The sequence below is a fragment of the Alnus glutinosa genome, chromosome 1, assembly GCF_958979055.1.
Source record: "Alnus glutinosa chromosome 1, dhAlnGlut1.1, whole genome shotgun sequence".
NCBI classification, from domain to species: Eukaryota; Viridiplantae; Streptophyta; class Magnoliopsida; order Fagales; family Betulaceae; genus Alnus; species Alnus glutinosa.
In genome coordinates this window covers 49081516-49106808 of record NC_084886.1, presented here as the reverse complement: position 1 = coordinate 49106808, position 25293 = coordinate 49081516, and the positions used below count along the sequence as shown (strand labels likewise).

The window sequence follows — 25293 nt, the reverse complement described above, 5'->3', positions numbered from 1 at the left end:
TACATGTGAACCATAAATTTTCAATGGTTGATCTTAAAAGAAATTGTTAGAATTATACAAAAGTTGTACGAAAGTTGTGCAAGAAACATTACTCTTATTAGCTAACTCTTTTAAATTAATTGTTTATATATATATATATATATATATATATATATATATATATATATATATATATATATATATATATATATATATATATATTTCTTTTTTATATATTTTAATTGTATAAAATATATAAACGTAGTTATATGAGAATATGAAAAACAGTTACTCTATCCCAATCAAATTGGATTCTAAACAAGCTCGTATCAATGTAAATTTAGCAAATTGTTAGTAGATCCTTGCTTAAGGAAAAAAAATTCCTAATTGTCATCCTAATGATAGAAACCAAATTTGAAAAGCAAAATCTAGAAAATGGATATTGTTAACCACTTAACCAAAATAATTTGACAAAATATGGTGGTCATTTTAATCTAGCAGTAAAGAAATCATTTTCAAAATATTAAAACTCCTCAAGGACAATTAAATAAATTAACACTAACTAGGCATGAAAAATTAAATTAAAAATTACATTTACATGTTTTAAACTTTTTTGAACTATTTATTTACTTTGTTGATATATTATTTAATATTTTTAATTAATTTTTGCTCAACTCTATTTTTTAGTCTTGCCCCCAACCAAAATTTTGGTTCTGCAATTGTTCACACCATTTGCATTGAATTGGTGGGGAGTGGGACTGTGTATCAGTTTCAAGCCTCTTATTTCTAAAGTTTATCATTCATAAAATGTATAACGATACCAGGAGTTTTACACAACTGAAAGCAATAAGGCACTTGTGAAAACTGTAGCAGCCACAGAAAATATCTTTGGCAAAGAGTAAGACAGAAACCTAATAAACACTGCTCTGCATCAATGTCACATACTTTCTGGTCTCATGCTCCTGTTTGAGTCCATTTCTCCTGTTACATCAAATGTGTACATCACAAATCCAAAACAGCTATAAGACACCCTTTAAAACTACAAAAGATAGAGAGAACAAAAAAAAGGTAATAGCATCAGTGGCAAACCTTATTCATGGCCCGTGCATCTTGCTACCTCAGTAGCTTATTCAGGCTTTTGACACGTGATGATGGCAAACTTAATCAGGTCCTTCTTAAATCCTTTGATCATCAATGGCATTGCCAAAGCACCCTTTATGGTTTTTAGTCCTGATACACTCGTTAGTTAGACGTAAAGTACAAGATTGGATTTAATGAAAGCTAATGATCTTTCTGTAGCAACTGGGAATCAATTTTGTAAAAAAGGCAGCACATATATAGCAAAATTTCCTTGTGCAAAGATTTAGCATGTAGTTCAAGACTAACCTACTTCAAAGGGACAAAATTGACTAGAGATTTTACCATATGCAGATCAGAATGTAGGCAATGATTCCATTGAAACAAATGAAACCTGAGGGGTGCCAACGAAGTCTATCTCAAGTGGTACTTCTTCCTTAAAACAATGGTAAAGGATGAGATTGAGGATTCAAGACCATGAAACCTGAGGGGTGCCAATGAAGTCTATCTCAAGTGGTACTTCTTCCTTATAACAATGGTAAAGGATGGGGTTGAGTATTCAAGACCATTAGGATGCGAGTATAACTTCTTCTTTTTTGATAAGTAGGATGCAAGTATAACTTACTGATAAAAAGAAAAAGAACAAAAAAAAAAAAAAGATACATAATGAGACTTAAATGAAGGGGAAAATATCAAAATAATCTCCTATATGGTTCGGGTTTTTTTCAATCAACTCTTTTAGGTTTTCAATTTTACCAATTAGATTCTTGAGATTTAAGACAGTGTCAAATAGATCTTTCTAATTTTTATATCAGAATGCATTTGAAATCTCCCTTCTAATCCTAAAGAAAAAAAATGCCAAAAATAAAAACCAAATAATCTCTCTATGACCGTGTAGGGCAATAAGGTTGGACCTCAATGGCCAATGGAGGTTCCTGTGGACTCCAAAGTCATGGAGGTTGGCTCCATGGCTGTGGAGAGACCTCAGCACCTCCGTGGCCCTCCACAACCATGGAGGGAATTTTTTTTTTTTCTTCTTTTTTAATCTTTATTTGTAGTTTTTTTCTTTGGGGTTAAAAAGAGGAATTTCAGTAGCATTCTGTTGAATGAGTTGATGAAATAAGAATTAGATGGACCTATTTCATACCACCTAGAATTTTAAAGATTTGATTGATAAAATTGAAAACCCAAAGAATAAATAGATAAAAGTCCAAAACCACTTGAAAAACATTTTCCCTCATTGAAATGAATTATAAGTGCCACAAGGTTTGTTAAGCTTAGTAGCTTACCACTTTGCAACAGTGATGTCAGGCCCTTCCATGTCAATGCCGACCGTATCACTGCTGGCCAAAATGGGGCGACATATGGTGACCAATCTGCTGTCTTTATATCCTGTCACGGCAGCGAAGGAATTTACTATTGTCTCATGTAGAAAATTGAAGTTTATTCAAAGGACAAGATGCAACTTAAAAATGAGCAGTCAAGGGTCATGTTGACTCGCAACTTTAGTCGATCAATTAGGGGACTCAAACACTAGGTTTTAAGTAGCTTGTTTTCTCATGAATTTTATGTCAGCCGTAACGAGAAAAGCTAAATAAATGTTTGAGCTCAAAGAGTTGAGTTTCAAGCTCTTCTTTCCCATCCAATTGGGTGGGTAAATACCTGGAGAGAAAGGGACTCCAGTAATTTGACATAATCAGCAGTCGAACACCATGCTGGAAGATAAAAAGATTTACATATCTTGTTCAGAAGCTCTTTCTCCCACGGCTGCAAAGATTCCTCAGATGGAGCGAGATCCCTATGGCACCATGTTACTATTATTATAGTCGCTCCTGGGGCTGCAACTCGAGCCAACTCATTAACAAACTGCCAGTGAGAGAGAGAGAGGAAGTTAATATCAGTACACAACAATAAGCCAACATATAGAGTGAAAGAAAGTCCAAGCACAAACTCTCTTAAGCTTTTCAGGCAATAAAATGAAAATTGAACTTATCGAGATGGAATAGAGAAAGAACCTTTGCTTTGTCAGGCATGTGTTCACCGCTCTCCATGGACCACACCAGATCAAATTTCCCATCAGGAAATGGTTGTTCCAAAGCGTCTGCAACTTGAAAGGAAACCTGCTAATTGTTCATATAGTTAAAATCAAAACACTACATCAAACACCTCCTTTCTGCTGTTATTGAGGCAATCATAAATGGGGTCCAAACTTTTTGGTCATAGCTTTAGCATACATATCAAAAATCCTGCTCCCGGGTTCTGAAAAATCCCAGACCTCCTAATTCTTGCCATTAGCATCAGTTTATATCTCAAGCTATAAAAAAAAAAGATTGGAAACAAAAATTTGAAACCTACTAGTACAAGGAAGTGTAACTAAGGAAGGGGATGTAAAGGAAAAAAAATACCAACAATATCTCCGCTCGAGCTGCTGGACAAGGTCACTGACCGACATCAACATGTGCGTCCGCTGGGTAAGAAGCGGTTCTCACTTTCGTATTCGAAATTCGAAAGTTCGAGATTGCGCACGTGGCGCAAACTGGGCTCCGGTTTCGACTTGGCTTTGGGCCGGGCTGTAAGGAAAGTTTTGGGCCGATTTTCCGGGTCTGGCCTGGGTAGTAAATGTTCAGGTTTTAGATTGGCCCGACTCATGCAGAAACCTAGAGTCTCCCATGCGTCGAGTTCCCCTCCGGAGAAGACGACGGATTTTTCTTCTGGTTCGGCCTCCTACTGGGGGTTTGGAGGCTGTTTCGTCGGGTCCAGCGTCGTTGGCTTTGCTGGAGCGCCCTCTTCAGCCGGAGCCCCCATCGCCGTCAAATTCGTTGCAGTGTTCGGTTTCCCCTCGCCGGCACCGGAGGTTCCTTCTCCGGCAAATCCGCACGCACCACGCTCCTGAGGTGTTAAATGTACTCGGGTTGGGTTTTTACCCATTTTAAAGAAGAAGAGAGGGTCGGAGACTTCTGCCTTGGGTCCTCAAGTTTCCCTTGAGATGGGTTCGCCGGAAGCGAGGATTCTTCCATCCTCATCCTTGGAAGATCCCACGTCCAAGCCTCTGATTCAGTACAAGCGTAAAGGGAGGAAGCCGAAGTCGGCGGTGGGTCAAGGAAAACACGAAGATGTGGGTTGTTCTAAACGAGCTTGCCCTCTCAATTCTGCGGGTGGTTTCCAGACTATCTCTCCTTTGGAGTTGTCTTTGTTTTGCTCTTCGTTTGGGTTCGGGGATGAGGGGCAAGAGGATAAAACCGTGGCTTTCCTCTCTGCCCTTGGCGTTGGGATAAGCTTGAGGATTGTGAGTAGGGCGGGAGCCAACTTTTAAGCTTTGCGGGGGGTTAAATTATAAAATAATAATTTGGGGGTTAAAACTATAAAATTTTTAAAAATAAAAGTAAAATTTATATTTCTTTTTTTTTTAAGCCGTGTGACTCCACCCCTGATTGTGAGCTTTAGAGCATTTACAGTAGGTTATGTAAAACTCACTGTGAATGTATAATAGGTAATCAAAGTAAGAAAAAGCCCCTCCAACAGATTTTTTAAACTCAACGCCAGAATACATTCACGAGCATTTGTAAACAGTATCATGCCACATGTTCACACATTTATCATTATTTTATTCTTCTTTCTCTCACTTTCTTTCACCTTTTTTCTCTTTTTCTCGTCATTCTCCGCGTCTCTCTCTTGTACTCTTCTCCTCCTTTTTTTTTTTTTTTTTTCTCCTTTTCCTTTCCATTGATTTGGCTTTGCTTTCCTGTTCGGTGAATTTTTTGGCAGTCTTGTAGGCTCAACTGGAAGTTGGGTTTTCTCTTTGGATTGTTGCCGCAATAGGTTGGAGGATGGGTATGGGATTTGGTCGGCGTGGACGCAGAACCGGCTTTAGAATACACCACCGGGAGGGGTGATTTTCACCGATGGGTCGGCGTGGACGTAAATGTTGTAGAGGTGACGGTTGCCATGGAAGAATTTCTCGAGAAAGAGAGCAAAAGAGAGGTCAAAGTTTGTGAGGAAGAGGAAGGCAATCTTGGGCTTGGGATTGGTGGCGGTGCCCAAGTGGGAGTGCGTGGAGCACGTGCGCACGGGGAAAGGCGGGTGGCCTTGCGGAAGAGGGCGAGGTCATCGGAGAAGTGTGCCAGCAGGAGGATTTTAGGGCCGAAGACAAAGAGAAGGGGTAAGGAGAGGAACAGAGCGAAGCAGATGGGGTTGATGATCAGGTGATGGATGAAGGTACTGTTGAACAGGTCTTGGTTCGGTGTATAGAAGTTTTTGTACGGTGATGTGTTTTTAATTAAAATTGATTATTTTAATAAAATAGATAGAAGTTTAGATACATGATGGAAAAATGTGTTAAAAAGTGGTTAGTTAAATTAGTAAAAGTGGATTTTGGTTAGCTATTCTAAATAAAATTTTAGGGGCTTAGGATTGGGTTATTTTGTGGATTGTTCCTTGTTGGGTCGGTGGTGAGGTTTATGCTTCTTGTATAGTCTGTGTGTACTAAGATACTTACGCTGTTTTTTCTAATAAAATTGCACTTACTTAAAAAAATAATAATAAATAAAAATAAAAAAATCTCAGGCTAGGGAGTGAAACTTCAGAAATTTATCAGGAGGCAGAGAATCAATATGCCACGCTTTGAAACATATCTTGTAATCAACTCTACCAATATACGAATGAAGCTGAATATGTCAGAAACCAGAAGGTTCACATTTTACCTTGTCGGCTAGTCCTTGAGCAGCAGCAAGAGCATTAGCTCTTTGGGCCTGGACAGGACTAAGGGTGATACCTTGGCATTTGGCCCCGTATTTTCTTGCTAGGTATCTGGAGCTACCGCCTATCCCACACCCAACATCAACCACGCTTTCAGGCCTTTTTGTAGGGTCCTCTGCAAACCAATTCAGAGGGAAAAAAAAAAAAACCTTTGAAAGCTCATATTGATTCACAAACACGAGCACAAGCACATACTTTGGTACAAAAAAAGGTATGAGCAGGTCAACTCCGGTCCTCCAACAATTCAATGACCTCTCCACGTCAGAGAATAATTAATTGCATAAGATGCCACCTCGACTACATTATCAAACTCAAAATAAATAAATAATAATAACAACAATAATAAAAGTCCTTCAACACACATGGAGGGACCGAATCTCCCTGGATGGCAAATGTAAGAAAGCCTCTATAAGGTCTACATGCTCGAGCAAGGCCGGGCTACTTGAAACTTTTTAGGACAAATGGACCTATAGAAGCTCTCTCACATTTATTGTAATTTTTGCAGCAAAACTACTTGAAATCTCTACCCAAAGATGGCTAGTTGTATCTTGTCAAAATTAATGCAAGAGGCTGAGAAGCTTTATAAGTTTGAAAAAAATAAATGAAAAAAAAAAACAAATGGAAATCATGGGCCATACCAATACATCAAATTCAAGTACAACAACCTACATATTTAATCAGTAGGTCCTTATCATGCAGATTGCAGACCCTATTTCTCCCTGCTGCTGTCAAAGCAAATACATGAAACATTTGATTTGATTTTACCTGAAGTCCATTAGAAGAATATTTAATTGATTAAATTTACAGTTTTTTTCATATCAGCCTTAATATAGGGTATTTTCCATATTAGCCTTAATATATTTTTCTTTATAGGTATTTAGCATTTCCACCTAATACAATTGTATAATTAAGTTATAAAGATGTAGTCCTTCTAGTGATGTAGGCTAACGCCGAACCACCCAATTTTTTGTGTTCTCTGCTCTTTCTTGCTTCCACTTCTTTCTCCATATTTTATATTTGGGATAATTGCATCGTTGGACCATGTGGTATGCCATAATTATTTTTTACTCCCTATGGTTTAAAAAGTTTATGGGGAGTCCCTGTGGTAAGCAATAATTACAAATCGATCCCTAGCGTCAAATTCTGTTAAATTTTTTAACAGATTCCGTCAAATGCCACGTCAGCGCCACGTGTCGCCAATAAGATGGCGACACGTGTCCATCTTAATAAAAAAATATAAATTTATTAAAAAATAAATAAATAAACTTATTTTTTTTAAAAAAAAATTCAAAACAAAAAAAAAAAAAAAAAAAAAAAAAAAAAAAAAAGCAGCAAGGGGTGGCGCACAGCCACCCCCAGTTGCTTGGGGGTGGCCCAACCCTTTAAGATCCAGGGGTGGCCCGATGGCCACCCCTGGCCACTGCGGCCACCCATGCCACCCCTGGATCTTAAAGGGGTGGGCCACCCCCGAGCAACTGGGGGTGGCTGCACGCCACCCCCGGCCTTGCTTCCCATTTTTCTTTTTTTAAAAAAATAATAATAATAATAATAATAATAAGTATTTTTATTTATTTTTTAATAAATTTAAATTTTTTTATTAATATGGACATGTGTCGCCGTCTTATTGGCAACACGTGGCGCTGATATGTAGAGCTAACAGATTCCGTCAAAATGGTGGACAGAAAATCGACCTAGGGAGTAAAACGTAATTATTGCATAGCACAGGGACCTTCCATGAACTTTTTTAACCATAGGGAGTGAAAAATAATTATGGCATACCACAGGGACCAACGGTACAATTATTCCTTTATATTTTACCATAAATTTCTACACGATTCACACTACACATAATAATTGATTAAATTCGGCATTTCTTATTATGCAAACTACACTTCTTACTATTACTATCAAAGCAAATACAAGCATATGAAGCATTTGATTTCATTTTACGTTAAGTTTGTTAAGAGTAATAGTTAAGTAATTAAATTTATTATTTTCTATCTTTATTATATAGTGATCCTGGTCCGAACCTAATCTACTCTACTTCCTAAGTTTAAAAATTTCATATTTTGGGTTCAAATATAATGATTAAGTGATTAAATTCGTTATTCATCATTTTTAATTTCTAAGACAATTAATAATTTATCAACCACGACTTTTTTTCCTAAACTACCCTCTTATTTCTAATAATAATAATAAATAAATAAATAAATAAAACAAACACATCAAAAAAACGTGTCCGTTTACAATACCACACCAAATTATTGCTACAATCCCACTCCGTCCTTTTACAAATATATTATTGAATTTGGGATCACGTGATGAAATGTGTAGATCCCACAAATCTAACCGTAGATTTGCAAATCCGCCGCATGGAGATATACTCTATTATTATTATTATTATTATTTTTTTTTTGCAACAACTATAATTTTTCAATAAGACATACATACTCCATTATTTTTCAACAAGACTTATAAACTATACTTTTATCATATTATTATCCCACTTTGTTGATTCAATGCCGACAGCCATGAGTCGATGAGTGGGATAATGGTGAAAAGAAAAAAGTAGTGTCGAGAATTACTCTTCATAACAATCGTAAGACGCTTGTTTTGATATGGTGAGGGTGAGAGAGGAACCGACCTGAAAGCCCGGCGAATCGGAGCGCCTCATCGATCATGCGGATCTGGGCGGCCCGATGGTCCGAGACCGAAACAGTGGAATCCGGGTCGTAGAACCCGTGGTGCATGTGGTCGCCCCAGATGTTCTCCCACGTCCCCGACGACTCGTCGTAAAACTCCGCTATGCCCTTCTTAAGCTCCCCGTCGTTCTTCCCCTCCGCTTCCATCGAATGCAATGCCGCAGCCACCGCAAGCGTCAACCGCCTCCTGCTCGTCGAACCACGCGTGCAATGGAGTATGTGAGGCTTCGGCGGCACGTGTGGAGGAGCTGGAAGTGGGAAAGACTGACGCGGTCATGGACGATATATAGCCTCTCGGTCACTCCTTTCTTGTCATGTCTCTACTATGCTCTATTTAATTTACGCTAAAAACAGCGAAGATCTCAATCAGACGATGATGGCCAATATGTGACCACTGCTTGATGAAGTTGGTTCTAATTGATTGCTCCCATCGGACGGTTGTGGATTGGTAATGCAAAGTTTGATTATGTAGTAGACAGGGACTGGGATATATGCTAACGTTTTTTTTTTATTCTTTTGGATTTATATATATATATATTTATGGTGATGAGACTAGTACGGAGGTCCAATCATGTGGTGGCTGATTCTGCTTGGCCAACGTCGCATCCATGATTTAACGTTCCAGGTAGCCTGCGCAGCGGTGGTAAGCTCCTTGAAGTGAGCTAGTGAGCTATTGGAGCCGTGTTATGGGCAGGTAGAGGATAGCCTCTCTCGTTAAAGGAGGTCTACACTGCATTTTATCTATAAAAGAAAAATGTTATCTTATCAAATTTAAGTTGACTTTCAAATCATGGGTTAGATTGTGACGCATCATTTTAATTTATGAATCACTTTTAAGAAGAAAAAAATTTGAAAAGTATGATTTGTTTGGCAATAAAATTTTAAAAACAGAATATAATTTTAATTATACTTTTTTTTTAAATTAAATTATATTTTATTCAACTTTTTTAAAAATAAATCATATTTTATTCAACTTTTTTAAAACAAATTATATTATATTCAATTTTTAAAAAAAAGTCAAACCTTAAAATTCATAAACAGAATAATTCAATTCTGATTTTAAAAATTCAAAACCCAAACAGACCATTAAAGCATTTTTCTCTTAAAAATGATAGTGATGGACCTATGATCACAAAAAAATTAAATATATCTATAAATTCATCTTATTATTAAATTTGTAAAATTTATATAAATTTTACAAATTTAAAACTTAATTGTACGAAAATAATTAAAAAGATAGTCAATAAACATAAAGGGTGGCGGCTGCCCCAACTTGCAAAAGGGAAATAATAAAAAAAATTTAAGTGCACAACAACTACACTCCCCCACCTAAAGTGTAACAATCACTCCCCCTTACAAAAAAGATTATTAAAGATTTGGGGAAACCATTTATAAGAGCATTCCTAGCAGCTTCCCTTCCCTTCTTCTTCGTTTTCCCTAAATGTATGGAATAAAACTACTTTTTACTTCACTATCAAAAAACACCCCACAGCAGCTTCCCTTCATTTTTCCCTATATCATTAAAATATTATTTTGTTACTTTTACTTTAATTAAAAGTAAGAAAAGAAAGAGATAAAGTAAGAGAGAGATTATATTTTTAGAATAAACAATTGAATGGGATGTGAACAGTGCTTCCTAATGCATTGGGAAGCACTGTTCACTTTCTAAGGAACAGATAATTGTAGGGAAGCTGCTGTGAGATGTTTTTTTGACTTTCTTAAAATTTTTCCTAAAATTTAGGGAACAAATTCCTTGTAAGAGCATTCCTAGCAGCTTCCCTTCCCTTTCCCTTCATTTTTCCTAAATGTAGGGAATAAAATTACTTTTTGCTTCCCTATCAAAAAACACCACACAGCAGCTTCCCTTCATTTTTCCCTATATCATTAAAATATTATTTTGTTACTTTTACTTTAATTAAAAGTAAGAAAAGAAAGAGATAAAGTAAGAGAGAGATTATATTTTTAGAATAAACAATTGAATGGGAGGTGAACAGATAATTGTAGGGAAGGTGGGATGGTTTTTTTAACTTTCTTAAAATTTTTCCTAAAATTTAGGGAACAGATCCCTTGTAGGGAAGCTGCTAGTAATGCTCTAAGGAAATCATGGGTCCCTTGATGGCTGCTTTGGAGCCCCACCCAAACACCTACCTGCCTTACTATTAACTTTTTTTTTTGTTACAATTGTCATGAGTTGAACCGTTGATTTTAAATGAACGGGTCAGGTAAAATGCATCGCGTCCGCTGCTATACCAAATGTTTGGCACCGAATCCAAATCCGAGCATGTAAGATGTTGATGTCCTCTTTGCACGTGGGTTCAATTGGGTCATTTAATAGTTGTGGCTTTAGTTAAAGAGAAATGATCTCTATACTCATTTTTCACAACAGCCCCACAACAAGCTGATGTGGCTGATAGTATTTTATTATTTTTTTACAAAAAGAAAAGAAAATAAAACCAAAAAAGTAATAAAATATTACCAGCCACATCAGCTTGTTGTGGGGCTGTTGTGAGAAATGAGTGTAGGGATCATTTCTCTTAGTTAAAATTGTATGGTTCCTGTTGCGCGGAGGAAAAGAATCCTCTTCATTTAAAGAGAAATCGACAGGAGGAATGATATAAAATAAATTTATCTTATTTTCAAATTTTTCATTAGATTTGTGGGACTTATATTAAGTTCCACAAATTTAATTGTAGATTTGAAATTTTGTTGTATGGGGATTGATATCTAACATGTTCCAACTTGAGCAATGAATAACAAAGCAAGTGCTCTGCTTACTGTCTCCATGATAAAAACAAAAAAAACAAACATGTTAGACATTCGTCCCCTAATTATCTATTTTCCATTTCTATATAATAAAATTTTAAATATATTATTGGGATTGAAAAAGAGATGGGTAGGACCCATTTCATACAGTAAATTTCAAATTTATTATTGAAATCTAAAAAGATATTAATATGGGATGGATTTGTATTTTTTTTAAAATAAAAAATAACGATAGATTATTCTAAGGACCCTCTCTAATTGTAGAGTGTTGTACTAACATTATACTGCCCCGTTTGATAACCCCCATTCCCTCCCCCTCCCCGTATTTTCACTTCTTCTAAAAAACATCAACTTTAAATATTTTTAATTTTTTTTACTTTTTATATCACATCAATATTTTTTTATTATTATTTAAATAAAAAAAAATTCATTACAATATAATTTTGTTTTTCACCTTTCATATAAATTTTTTATACTTTATATCACATTCAATTACTTTTTATTTTTACTCAACAAAAACATTTTCTCCATAAAAACAAAAGAAGGAGAGGAAGATAGTTATTAAACGGGGCTACAGTTTAATCGAGTCACCATGAAGCCTCTTGCTGTCGGTTGCTGATTTTTTTTTTTTTTGAAAAAGTCGGTTGCTGATATTGTACCTTAATCGAGTCACTAAAAAACAAACAGATATTTGTGAGGACGATTTACAAGAAAAATATCATCCCATTCATCGATCCACTAAAATGAAATGCAAAGGTGAGCGTAGTGCTTGGCGTTAGAATGTGTTTAACAAGAGAGGATCCTACGTGTGAGAGCTTTTTTTAGTGAGTTCTTTATTTTAAATTTTTTATTAAAATTTGGTAAAAAAATTTAAAAAGCTCACTCTAATAAGCTTTTTATAATTTCTCTATTTTAACTTTTTGTCAGAATTTAACTCTAAATTTAACTCACAAATTTTATAAATTATTAAATATTTTATCATTTTTTTTTTCTTATTTTACTTCACTTTTCATTTTTTCTCTCTGCTCATTTGTTATGAGTGGTGGCTTAAAACCCATAAAAAAAAAAAATTAGTTGAAATAGAAAAAGATTTAGAAAGTTTAATGTAGGAAGCCTTTTGGGTCCGTTTGGGATTACGATTTCAATAAGTGCGATTTCAAAACGCAGTTTATAAAAAAAGTAATTTTTAAAATCGCACTTAGCGTTTGGTAATATTGATTAAAAAGTGTTTTTTTTGTCATTTAAGTGTTTGGATAACATTAATATAAAAGTGCGATTTCATAAGCAAATTACCAACAAGGACATTTATTTATAATAATAAAATAACTAACATTGTTTAAGTCTTCATTTCAATGCCTCTTGCAAACCAAAGTATAAATTTTCTTGACATAATAATCTATGATCGATGAAAACAAAATGTAATCCGTGTTCACTGTTTAGAAAAAAACTAATACATGATGGATTAAATCAAAATTTAAACTGTGTTCACCGAACAATATTCTATCTTAATAAAATCAAGCATTGACTAATCACTGTAATCTATTAACCTCGGACAATTTAATCAACAACAATTCATGCTCACTGAACAGTTCACGCAATCAAAATCAATATTAAACAATATTTTATCTAAAAAACAATAATCAATAATTCATTAAAAAAAATTGCTGCTCACCGAGCACTGTTCAGTGAACTGTAATCGTGTTAACTGTTCACTAAACAGTGATTTAATAAAAAAATTATGTCAAGAATATCTATATATATATATATATATATATATATATATATATATATATATATATATATATATATATATATATATATATATATATATATATATATATATATATATATATATAATTTAAAAAAAAAAACGGTGATCATTCGCTGTCCTGCGCAGAGTAAACAGTGATTTATCACTGTTCTGCGCAGAAGCCATCAGTCAGAGAAAAGTGATGCTTACCAATTACTGGTTAGTGAACAGTAACCGTGTGAACTGTTCACTGAACAGTGATTTATGTTCCGTTTGTTTCGACGTAAAATAATTTCCGTCGTAAAATAATTTCGACGAAATCATTTTCAAAAAAAATGATTTTCTCGAAAATATTTTTCGGTGTTTGGTTCGCACGAAAAAATTACGAAATGCAAAAATAAGAGTTTGGTAATTGTCGCCGGAATCCGGCAACGTCCGGTCGCCGTTGCTGGAGTCCGGCGAGAAAGTTTGACCGGATCCAGCCAAAATGGCCGGATCCGTCCAGATCCTGGCGGATCTCGGCCGTTTTGGCCAGATCCGACCTGCTTGGCCGGAATCCGGCGATATCCCGGCCGGAATTTGGTCTGCCGGTGCTGGATTCCGGTGACGGTAGAATTCTGGCCACCTGATTCCTGCACCGGCAGAATTCCGGTGGCCTGATTCTGGCGCCGGCAGGTTTCCGACGACTGGATGTTGTCGGACTCCTGCGCCGACTGGATCCTAATGACCGACAATTGCTAAATTTTAACGATCGGATATCAAACATGCGTGTAAGGACGAAGAGCTTAATTTCGGAAAAAACGATTTACGGTTTTAAAAATCGTAAATCGTTTTCCGAAAATTAAAGAAGCTTTTACGGTCAAATCAAAAATGATTTTCGTTGACTGTTATTTTCGCCCCAACCAAACACCGAAAAATGCCGAAATCATTTTACGCCGAAACAAACGGAGCATTAATAAAAAATTTATGTCAAGAATATTTATATATATATAAAAAAATTTAAAAAAAAAAAAAGTGATCATTCACTGTCCTGCGCAGAATGAACAGTAATCTGCATAGAAGCCATCAGTCGGGAAAAAGTGCTGCTGTACCAATTACTGTTCAGTGATTTAATAAAAAATTTAATTATAAAATTTATGTTTCAAATAGTTTTATATATATATATATGTTTCAAATTTATGTTTCAAACAGTGATCAGTCACTGTCTTGCGCAGAATGAACAGTAACTGCACAGAAGCCATCAGTCTAAAAAAGTGTTGTACTAATAACTGTTTCGTGAACAGTAACCGTGTGAACTGTTCACTGAACAGTAATTTATTGAACAAATAAATTTCATTCCTTACACTGTTTCCTGCAGCGCAATTAAACAAAAAAAACAATAAAAAATTAAATCAAACGTTCAAAAAATATTCACGGCGTCGTCAACGTTTAAAAACCCTCTCTTTAAGTCTAACCTTTCCAACATATTTAACAGAACATACATGTATCTCAAACATATTTCTCCAGCCCTTTCATCTTTCTTCTTAACATATCTGGAGATGCAGCGTAGAACGGCGGTCTGGAGCCGACCAACACCTGTGAGAAGGAGAAGAGGGCCAGAGAAGAACAAGAAAGAGAAGAAAAAACAAGGGTTTTAACATTTTTTAGGTGGGTATTTTTGGATTTTTTTTTCTTCCCGCTTGAAAATTTCCGCTAAACATTTGTTATGCGAAATTGCAATTTTGGTTTAAATTCGCACTTTTTCAATTAAGCATCTTCATAGCTGCTGCCAGAAATCGTGGTTTTTTCCACGATTTTAGAAAATGCGATTTTAAATCGCAATCCCCAAACGCCCCACGATTTGCGATTTCCTTTAAAATCGCAGATTATTTTGGCAAATAAGCAACCCCAATAAATTCTTAAACTAAAATTTAATAAAAAATTAAAGAGCTCGCTAGGGATGCTGACCATTGAAACAGTCGAATAGGAACCAAATCTAGTTCAAAAACAAATAAATGGATTATAATATTAAAAAATGTCATATGAAACAGTTGTCGCTCATGGCTCTTTCATTTATTCATGACTTACGAAATTACACATACAAAAGAAGGCGAATCGTTTATTCTGAGAAAAAGAGTACGTGTTATCATTTTAAAGAGCAAAAGAGAAGTTAGATCGGAGGAAGCATAAACATGTTGACTTGTAGAAGATGTGCAGTCGGGAGCCGTCCAACGCCGGTTAGAGAGAGAAGATAGGCGGAAAGAGGAACAAGAACGAAGACAAAACAAGGATTTTAACATTTTTTTGGATTTTTTTTTTGCTTCCCCCCTTCCCCTCCCCCCCCCCTGGGGCACTTGATATCTTGGTAAATATTTGACGGTGCAAAATCATGATTTTGGCTTAAAATCTCACGTTTTCAAATAAGCACCCCTTAGTATGCTATCACTAGGATTGTAAATAAATCAGTATGTTCGACAATCCGTTTAGTACCCACTCGTTTAAAATTGATCTAAACTTGATTCGTAATTACAAAAACCTATTCAATTATTAAGTGACACATATCCGACTCATTTGACGAAGCTCTATTAAGACTCGCACCCTAGCTCATATACGTATGGACATAAACTCTATATGTTTATAAACATAGAGTAACTTAGTATTAACTAACATATTAAGTTATTAACTACTTGGTTAATATATACTAACTTAATATTACTAAGCAATTAATTAACTATGTAAGCACAGTAAGTAGTTAACTATAGTAAGCATATAGCGTATTAGCTAAGTATATAAAGTATTACATATTAATTATAATACTTTGATTATAGTATTTACTATGTTAAACTAGCATATTATGTTATCAATAGTTAATTAGCATATAACTTTATATATAACACATCACCCATGATAAACAATACTTATATACTATACTTATATTATAGTTAATTAGTTATATATAGCATATTAAACTTACTACTTGCTCACATTATATATATATATATATAATCCTTAATTATATATAATAACATATTGTTAATTTGTTACTTATAGACTATAATTATGTATTATATTTTATAATATGTCTTATATAGTTACATATTATATATTTATACTCTAGATAAATCTAGAAAGGTTTGTTGGGAATAATCCTAGTCAGATCGGTTAATTGTTAGAAGTATGGGCATTTGGGTCAATACCGGCCCGAAAAGGAGAGACAACAGAATTCTCAAGAAAGTCTCATCCCAGGAGGCAGGTATTAAGCAGCCAAGAGGTATAATACCGAGAGATAAATACCGAGTAGCTATTCCCAAAAGGCAGATACCGAGCAACTATTCCCAAGAATACAAGGCATGAGGTATAATCAAATTGGGTTCCGGATATACATAGATCCCAGGATCAAGATTCAAGTTAGCCAGCCAAGTCCCGGGACAGGCTAGTCCCGAAAAATCAAGCATCAACCACATCCCAGGAATTCCAGATGTGAATCCTACGAAATAAGATAGACGTTACGGCTCAGAGATCGTGTCCAACCCCTGAAAATTCAGGATTGAAGATAAGTCTTAGATATTTAGGAAAAGATCTTGCTTGGAGGATAAGAAGGAAGGAATCCCGAGAGATTCGGATAGGAGATCGTGGATCCCGAGAGACTCGGGATCCTCAGCATTCTCCAACCGCATAAGAAAGCCTATAAATAGGCCCATGCTCCAGGTATTAAAAAAAAAAAAAAAGAAAAAGAAAGAAGAGAAGACTAAATTTGGCAATTAGGTAGACTCTTTTGAGTAGAAGCTAACTTAAGCATCGGAGATGACCCCCGGAAGGGTCCCTTAGGTTTGCTCATTTTGTAGAATTCTTGGAGAAAGCTCGAAGAATCTAGAAGAAAGGGCTGTGTTCACACCATACCGGAAACTGTATTAACAGGGTTGTTCACAAACTCGATCGGGCTTGAACTCCACTCGTCACACATTAGAAAAATTTAATATCATAACTCGAGCTCTAGTTGTCGAGTACCTAGCTCGGCTCGAATGGCATTCTCAACGAGCCCGAGCCCGAGCTTGAACTCCCCCGAGCTTGAATACTCATTTCTTAGCTCGGGTCGAGCTCGACTATTAAAGCTCAGTTCATAAACGAGCCAATCTTGAAATCTTAAGGTTAGGCTTGATTACAGCCATAACCGATAGAAATCTCGGTATTTTCCATGTTTTTAATTAGAACTTGCAATTTTTAAAACACAAATCCAAGCATTCCACGATTTGCGATTTCTTTTAAAATAGTAGATTATTTTTGCAAAATCACAATCCCAAACGTACCCTTAGAGTCCCTCATCGCCTGCGACCAGCCAAAATGAGAAGGATCTATCATTCGTATAGGAAAATCATGGTCTGGATACATGTTCTGTAGTTTTTTCTATGGTTCATATTCAATTTCAAGTTTTTAAGAGGAAGAGAAAAAAGAGTAACAATAAATCTGGATAGATGGGCCGTAATTTTAATTTTTTTTTTTAATTATTATTATTTTTTACGGTGCTAAAGTCCGTGCCAAATGAGTTTCTGCAGGTGGAGATGGGGCTGCTATTTGCAAATAAAGATATCAGTAACTGCACCATCTTCCTCTAGTTTCAAGATCTTTATTTGCTTGTTGCAATGATAACCAGAAGAATAGCCTGAACAGTGAACCCTACATATTATGTCACGCAAAAAGGAAGAAACTTGTAATCAAGGGAGCTGTAAAACGCAGGTGCATTAAAGCACTTGGGTTAAAGAGCTTGGAACTAGAGGGAGATATTGGTGCGATCATGGAGTCCATTGCAAAACATGTAATGAAATGAACACCATATTGTCACACTTGCCTCCCATAAATCAGCAAGACAGAGATGCCACTCTTCAATGTAACCTTAAAACTCCCCTCGATGTTTCCCTTTCTAGAAAGACTCAGAATAGAAAGCATGACCTCTCATCGAAGCAAGGGATCCGGTGTTCTTTTTCCTTATTTTATTTCTTTATGGTATTACTTTTAGTGACAGCAAAATTACTGGGCCACAACCCTACGATTGTGTTCTCTAATTTTGTGGCCCTACGATTGTGTGCTCTAATTTTCTTTAACCGGTCTAGGGTTGAGTATTGGTTAAGTCGGTGATGGTCTGTGCATTTTCGCCCTCCGAACCGAAAAAGTCAATTAACCAACTTCATACCGACAAGAATAAATTTCGACTATTTCGATTAAGTTGGTTAACTCAGTGAGGTTGGTTAAATGTCAATTGGTTAAATCGATTAATCACTGGCTTGTTATATTGGGTCAAAACCTATTTTTATGGGCCCAAATAGTTGTTTTTTGGGCTAAACAAGTGATGACAATTCAGTTCGGTTCAGTTAACTAACAAAATAAAAATTCTACTGCCTACCGAACCAACATTGAAACAGTTTTTTATTTTTATATCTCAACTATTGTTAGTAGGCGGCAATCAAATATTCTGCCCACCGTAAACTAGTGAGGGATGTCCTCTATCCAGGCTTGGGAAGTCATATGAAGACATCCTTTGGTACTATTCCACAGCAACTCTGCAAGTAACTATGCTGTGTACCAAAGACAAGCTGGAAAGCTACGGAGACAGCAACTGCAAGATATAGGATTCATGCCAAAAGTTCATTAAATACAGCTAGCAGCAAAACTAAATGAAGCGAAAAAACCATCAAGCCATCCCTTACCTGCTAAAGTTTCATTATTCCTTCATTCATCCAATCTATGAATCAAAACCCAAAAAAGCATCAAGTCATCCCTTACCTGCTAAAGTTTCATTATTCCTTCATTCATCCAATCTATGAATCAAAACCAAATCATCATTATTGGTAAAAAGAATGAAACGCAAATCATTCTGGTAAATAAATCAATTCCATTGCATAAGAAGCAAAAAGTTACACCCAAATGTGGTACTAAAACAATCGAACATATGTAATGCAGATACATGGCTGCAATCCCTATATAAAAACTAGTGCAAAGAACTGCTGCTAAGGCATTACATATATGCCTGCAATGTCTATGGTTCTACTGGCTATTAAATCATCATCAGCTCTAGGATTCACATAACAAATTCAACATAAAGAATAACGCATGAAGAAAAGTAATCTACTAACAATATTAGAATATAAATGTATTATGACGCCTGTAGATTCAATCTACTCTTCAATTTTCTTCTTTGTTTCCTTCATGTACTCCTCCATTTCATTCAACCACAGGTCTGCAAACTCACAATTCTTCCAAGCCTCAAACCAGGGTCCTCCACGAGTATAGTGTATCGCCTTAGGGAAGGTCGTGGAATCATTCTCAACAACCTTGTTATGACCCTCAAGAAAATTCCAAACAAATGGGATTGACCCAATTTCATCATCCTCAAGCCACTGAAACCTATGAAGAAAAGCACCCGTTTGGGTATTCGCGGCCTCAGGTGTCAAGACCCGGTTCTTGGGATGTCCACAGTTGTACAGCACCATCGAAGACCAATTCTTCCTTGGATACACTGTTTGCACCGCCCCATCCATTTTTGTAGTCTCTTTTGGGGCATAGTCATGCTGAACACACATAATTGCATACTTATCATTGACCAAGTCCCTCAATTCCTTAATGTCTGCCAAGTACAGAAAATCACAGTCCACAAACATTGCCCAACCCTCATAATTGGCCAAGCAAGGTGTCAAGAACCGAGAAAACGAGAACTCAGTGCTCTCGAATTGGCCTCTTTCGCGCCAATATAGACCACTCTTTCTCAGATCTGACTGTTTTATTGGTATGATCTCGACGGGGATCGACGACCACTTCAAGATCGAATGGCGACAGACCTCGTAGGCAAGATCCTCGCGTGGATCATAACCCACGAAGATCTTGAAGGGTTTGATCGCATCTCCTCCATTACTAGTCACAGAGTGAACCTTCCCATTACTCAAAGTCATCCTAGCAGATACTGCTAAATGTTACTTCACTGTTAAAAAAAAAAAAAAAAGGGTTCAGTAAAACAATGAAGTGAAAAATACTAGGGAAAAATTGAGCAACAAAAAATACAAAGAAACATATCCTTTGTTTGGTTTCTGGGATATCGAAGGAAAAGGAAAGAAAGGAAAAATGTAGGTCTTATGTTTTTGTTGGTTGAATTGTCGTAAAATGGGAAATTAAACAAAACCCAATGGTTGAATTGGGGTCAATTACACGGAAAACTTACTTTTTCGAGTTCCCATTAACGAAATCAGTGATTCAAGCATGTAGTTTCCTTAATTTCCCACCAGTTTCTAGGTAACCAGACAGAACCAATTGCAAGAATCGGTCTATATGCACATAAATGATTCAGCGATTTGCATTGTGAAAAACGAATAAGTACATATCAAATCTGAGAATTATTCAGCAAAGCAAATGACTGAGAAAACCAGACGAGTAACTAAACCAACCTTCGGTTGCAAACAAAATGTAGGAAAATGAAAAGAAATCAAACCTGAACAAAATAATAACCAGAGAGAATCACAATTAGAGAGAGAGAGAGAGAGAGAGAGAGAGAGTGTGTGTACCTAAAGATTGGCAATGCAGATCTTGAAAGAGAACACTATCCCCTGCCTGTTTCTTTCTATATCTTTCTTGGACTTTCTTCGACTTTCCCGGAAAATTTGGTCCACTAAAATTCTACTTCTAATCCGCGGCTGAGAGAGAGAGAGAGAGAGAGAGAGAGAGATCGGTGTAAGAGCCTTGATTGAGCTGTGGATCGTAGAGCGAGCGTTGCTTATATATATATATATGGGGGAAGGAATAGGAGGAGCACCGAAGAGAATGGAAGGTCGGTAAGTTGACTGCAAGAGACACGGTTTTCCTGCTGCACTGCTTTGATTCTTACACGTGGAGGCAACAATCAGCAAATCAAGCCCATTGGAAATTCAGCCTCTTAAAAATTAGATTAGATCTATCAAATTATTTGTCTGAATTTGAGAAAATTTGAGATATGATTATTTATAGAATTTACCTGATCAAATAAAAATTAGGCGATCCAACCCCTTATCTAGTTAGGTGAGTCCTATAAATAATCTCTCATAATCACACGTTTGAATTTTTTTAAATTTAAATAAATAATTTGAGAATACCATAATTCCTTAATCTAACATGTAATCAAAATATAAATAATTATTGAATTTATTTTTAATTCATACATGCATTTTCACCGCACTTCAATTAAATAAAATGAATTTGAAGTACAAAAAGGTTGTCCTTTAAAATATAGAACTTGATATTGGTAATCAATAGCTTGACAATGCAGTCAAACAACTTGTTTCAGAACTATGTTATAGAACAATGTCTAGTCTAAGCCGGCCTTTATTATGGGCACATTAATTTACCTTTAAAAATAAAATAAAATAAAATTCCTCCAATTATCCAAGGTAGATTAACAGAAAAACAATTATGTAAGGTTGATCAACATTACATGTGTGGCAGCAAATTTTTGGGCCCACAGGACTATATATATACATCTTTTTCTTTATTGTTAATATTGTTGTTGTGATTCATGAGGGGCAATTCATCAAATCCTTTGGTGCACCCAATCACCAATGGTCCTGTTGGCCCAACTAATAAATCTAACAAAAATGTTTAGTTTCATTTTTTTTTTTGTCAATTTTTGTTCAAGAAATATACAAATTCACTATTAAATATGCGAGAACATATGTAAGTTTCACAAGTTTAATAATAAACTTATAAAAAAATTGTGTAAAAAATATACACAAAAAGAAAAAAGAAAAAAAATATATACCAAACACATCTCTAAATCCAAGCACCAAGCAAGAGGTACGAGTACCGTGCAATGGAACAATACTATTGCACGGAATCTCCGGTGCATAACGTCAAGTCGTCAATATCGTTAATATCGTCAGTATCTTTTATCATAACTCTTGAGAAGGGATAGATGTTATCACGATTGAGTGATACGCCTAATAACTAAGGGAATAAAAAAAAGGGAATAAAAAAAAAAAATGTCTGATAACTATGCTTGTATTTAAGCTCCTCCATTTTCCTCTCAAAAAAAAAAAAAAAAAAAGCTCCTCCATTTTCACATTGTGGCATACTATATATATTTGTTGGATAATTACGTTGTTGCATAATATTACTTTTACCAGTTTTTGTAAAGAATCTACTTGGGTCCAGTTTTTCCTCCTTTGATTTGGGATCTCTTAAAATTTTTTATTCAAAATTTAAAAAATTCAGACAAAAAATAAGAGAGATGCAAGGTTTATGTGCTCTCGATAGCTTGGGTGAGAGGCCCAGCTGCCCGAAGCGCTGAGTTTTGCACTTAAAAACAAAAATAAAAATCAGAGACAATTTCAAAAAATCTTGATTCAATAGAAGCAGTCAAGGCAATCCTTCAAATGTTGAAATAATAATAATAATAATAAAAAAGTGTTATAACTTTTTGAATGGTCCAAATTAAATTTTATTCTTTATTATTCTCATAAAAAAAAAAAAAAATGTAATCAAATTTGAGCAGTTAAACAAACTACAACACACCGCCTAAGTCAAATCCATCACTCACATCCTAATAAAATATCTTGAACTGTTCATTCATTTCCACATGAACATCATTTATTACAATAACAACTTCCAAATCCAAACCAAATCAGGAAAGAAAACAGAGCCAAATCATGTCCCAAATATGCAAATATATTGATGGCAATTTTTTATTTAATTTTTTCTTTTTTCGAGTGGGACCAAATACAGTTGGCTAACTTGGCTGGATCATAGAAAAAAGAAGAAGCAACAGGTTGGTACGATTTACACATTTCTCAGTACTTTTTCTCACGTCACACCCTGTCATGCTTTATCAAGAAAACACACAGTACTCTGTCCCCCCACTGGTCGCCACTCAATTATTTTCTCTCTCCTCTCTTTTAGATTTTTCTACAGTCATTTTCCCGCGCCCAAGGGATTGCATGGCATAATTTTCACGATAGCCAAACAATGGGCTGTCCTTCCTGTACCCTCTCTACGGGAATATTTCTTTTTATCGGCCTGCCCCACTCGTTTTCTTCGATGAGCATGACATACTCGCCATCTTATTTGACGACTGTAGATAATAGATTTTGTCACCTAAATTCCAATTGATTGGATGATGTAGGATCAATTGGCGAGTATTAGCGAGTTTACATCATCAACTTAAAGTTAGCGCGTGAAGGGCATGAAAAAGTCTATGACGTACAGCAAGTATAGCACACCGACACAAAAGTTTTTTTTTTTTTTTTTTTTTTCACGTGACACAAAAGATTTTTAAGGTGCTTGCCTCATTTTTAACATTTATAAAATGAAATAGGATTAAATTAATGGGTAGTGTGGGCCTATTTATATTCAACCAACCAATTGTAATTTCTGTAACTACTTTACGATTTATACTATAAAAAATAATAATAATAAAATAAAATTTACCTTTCGATTTTAGGTGATTTATTTTTTTTTTATTATTTTTTCATCTTGGCTAGTAATAAGATTCAGCAAGTACAGATAGGGGTGGGCATGGGGCGGGGTGGGGCGGGTTTTGGCATTTTTTGGCCCCGCCCCGCACCTTTGCGGGTTGGAAATTTCCAACCCGCAAACCACACTTTATAGAGAGTAACCGTGCGGTGCGGTTCACTGTGGGGCGGGTTTGTGCGGGGCGGGGATTGCGGGGATTGCGGGGCGGGGCGGGTATTTTGAGTGGCATTTACGTAATTTTAATTTTATTTTGTAAAAAATAAAAAATTCAAAAAAAATACTAGTTTTTTAAATAAAAAATTAAATTTATATTTCCATTCAAGAACATTTTCCATGGATTAGCCTTTTAAACTAAAAGCCCTATTAATTATAAGATAAAATTCTAAGAAACATGATTTCTATTTTCTCCAATCAACAAAGCATAATGAATAAATCACAAGAATAAAAAGCTATAATATTTCACTATTCCATGTCATCAATTTTCTTGTCTTTTCCAGAAGTAATGAAACAATTATTTCAAATAACAATACAATAAAAATGTGTACACTTTAACATCCCATAAAATTAAACCATAAAAATTGTATTTCTCACACAATGAAATGAGTCCCTAGTTAATAAACAACTAAACATGAAAAAATATAACAGTCCATTGGTTAGTAAACATGCAAAAATATAACAGTGAACCAAAACAATTTAAAACAAAAAGAAAAAATGAAGAAGATCAAGACAAAGAGAGAGATTCCCTCTTCTAGCCTTTTAGAAAGCTCCATAACCTGCAACACAAACAAACAAATCTAACAGTACAACACAAACAAATAAATCCTAAAGTTTCAACACAACCAAAATGTCCAAACTAAGCTAGTAGCACACATAAAATTTAAGTTACATAAAAAAACTAAAAGATAGTAGCAAAATGTCAGAATGCAACTCCAGTCTTCTCAATCTCCAGTCTCCACTCTTTAGTCTTCACGTCACTAATCCTCCTCAAGCAAAATATTGATGTTCTTCAAAATCATTTCTACAAAAAAAAGGAAACAAAAAAGAAAAAAATAAAGAATTACATTCTCGATTGAAATCAATAATTAGTATTTATAAATAGCAAAATAAATTAAGAAATGACTAATAAGAAGCTTACCTGAATCAAGCTTATAACTTTCAACATCTTCAACTATCTCTGTGTCACTGCTTAGGGGTTTAGAGCTCAACCAATTTTGTGCACATATCAATGCTTCAACCGTATTTGGGGCCAATGAACTTCGAAAAGGATCCAACACACGCCCTCCAGTGCTAAACGCCGACTCCGAAGCAACTGTTGTAATGGGAATGGCCAACACAATACGTGCTATCTGGGCAAGTACTGGGAATTTGGTTGAGTTCACTTTCCACCAATTTAAAATATCAAAACTTGCATTCGGTTTTTCAACATCCTCCATCAAATATCGATCTATCTCCGATTTGCAATGAACATCACTTTTAGAAGTTAGGTACTTATGAAACCTATTCATGAAGTGAAGCGAAATGTTCTCAGTTTCTTCTACATTGAATGAGGAATTTTGAGGAGATGCACCATGTTCAACTTGAGATGAACTCTCTCCAACATTAAAGTGATCATATAATTGTTGAAGGTTGTGCTTCAATTTTTTCACCATTTTAGTACATTGCTCCTCACTAAGAACATCTTTGAACCAATATTCCAATGACCCCAACTTGGTTCGTGGATCAAGTATAACAGCAATAAACATCAACACATTAACCCTATCAAGATCCCCCCAATACTTATTGTATTTCATCAACATTTTCTCCGCC

General features: G+C 35.4%; 2 protein-coding genes across 2 annotated transcripts; both read right to left on the bottom strand.

The window, feature by feature from the left end:
• Positions 1-732: 732 nt before the first annotated feature.
• LOC133855630 (gamma-tocopherol methyltransferase, chloroplastic) lies at positions 733-8783 on the bottom strand. The gene is made up of 7 exons (XM_062291435.1): positions 8456-8783; positions 5757-5926; positions 3072-3176; positions 2719-2922; positions 2346-2448; positions 1069-1209; positions 733-960 (listed from the first exon to the last, which is right to left on the bottom strand). The coding sequence occupies exons 1-6, from the start codon at positions 8658-8660 to the stop codon at positions 1106-1108; spliced, it is 891 nt and encodes a 296-aa protein (XP_062147419.1). The 5' UTR covers positions 8661-8783; the 3' UTR covers positions 733-960; positions 1069-1105.
• Positions 8784-18872: 10089 nt separating this feature from the next.
• LOC133855614 (protein CDI) lies at positions 18873-20742 on the bottom strand. Its single transcript, XM_062291434.1, has 2 exons — positions 20553-20742; positions 18873-19975 (listed from the first exon to the last, which is right to left on the bottom strand). The coding sequence occupies exon 2, from the start codon at positions 19944-19946 to the stop codon at positions 19176-19178; it is 771 nt and encodes a 256-aa protein (XP_062147418.1). The 5' UTR covers positions 19947-19975; positions 20553-20742; the 3' UTR covers positions 18873-19175.
• Between the last annotated feature and the right edge of the window lie 4551 nt (positions 20743-25293).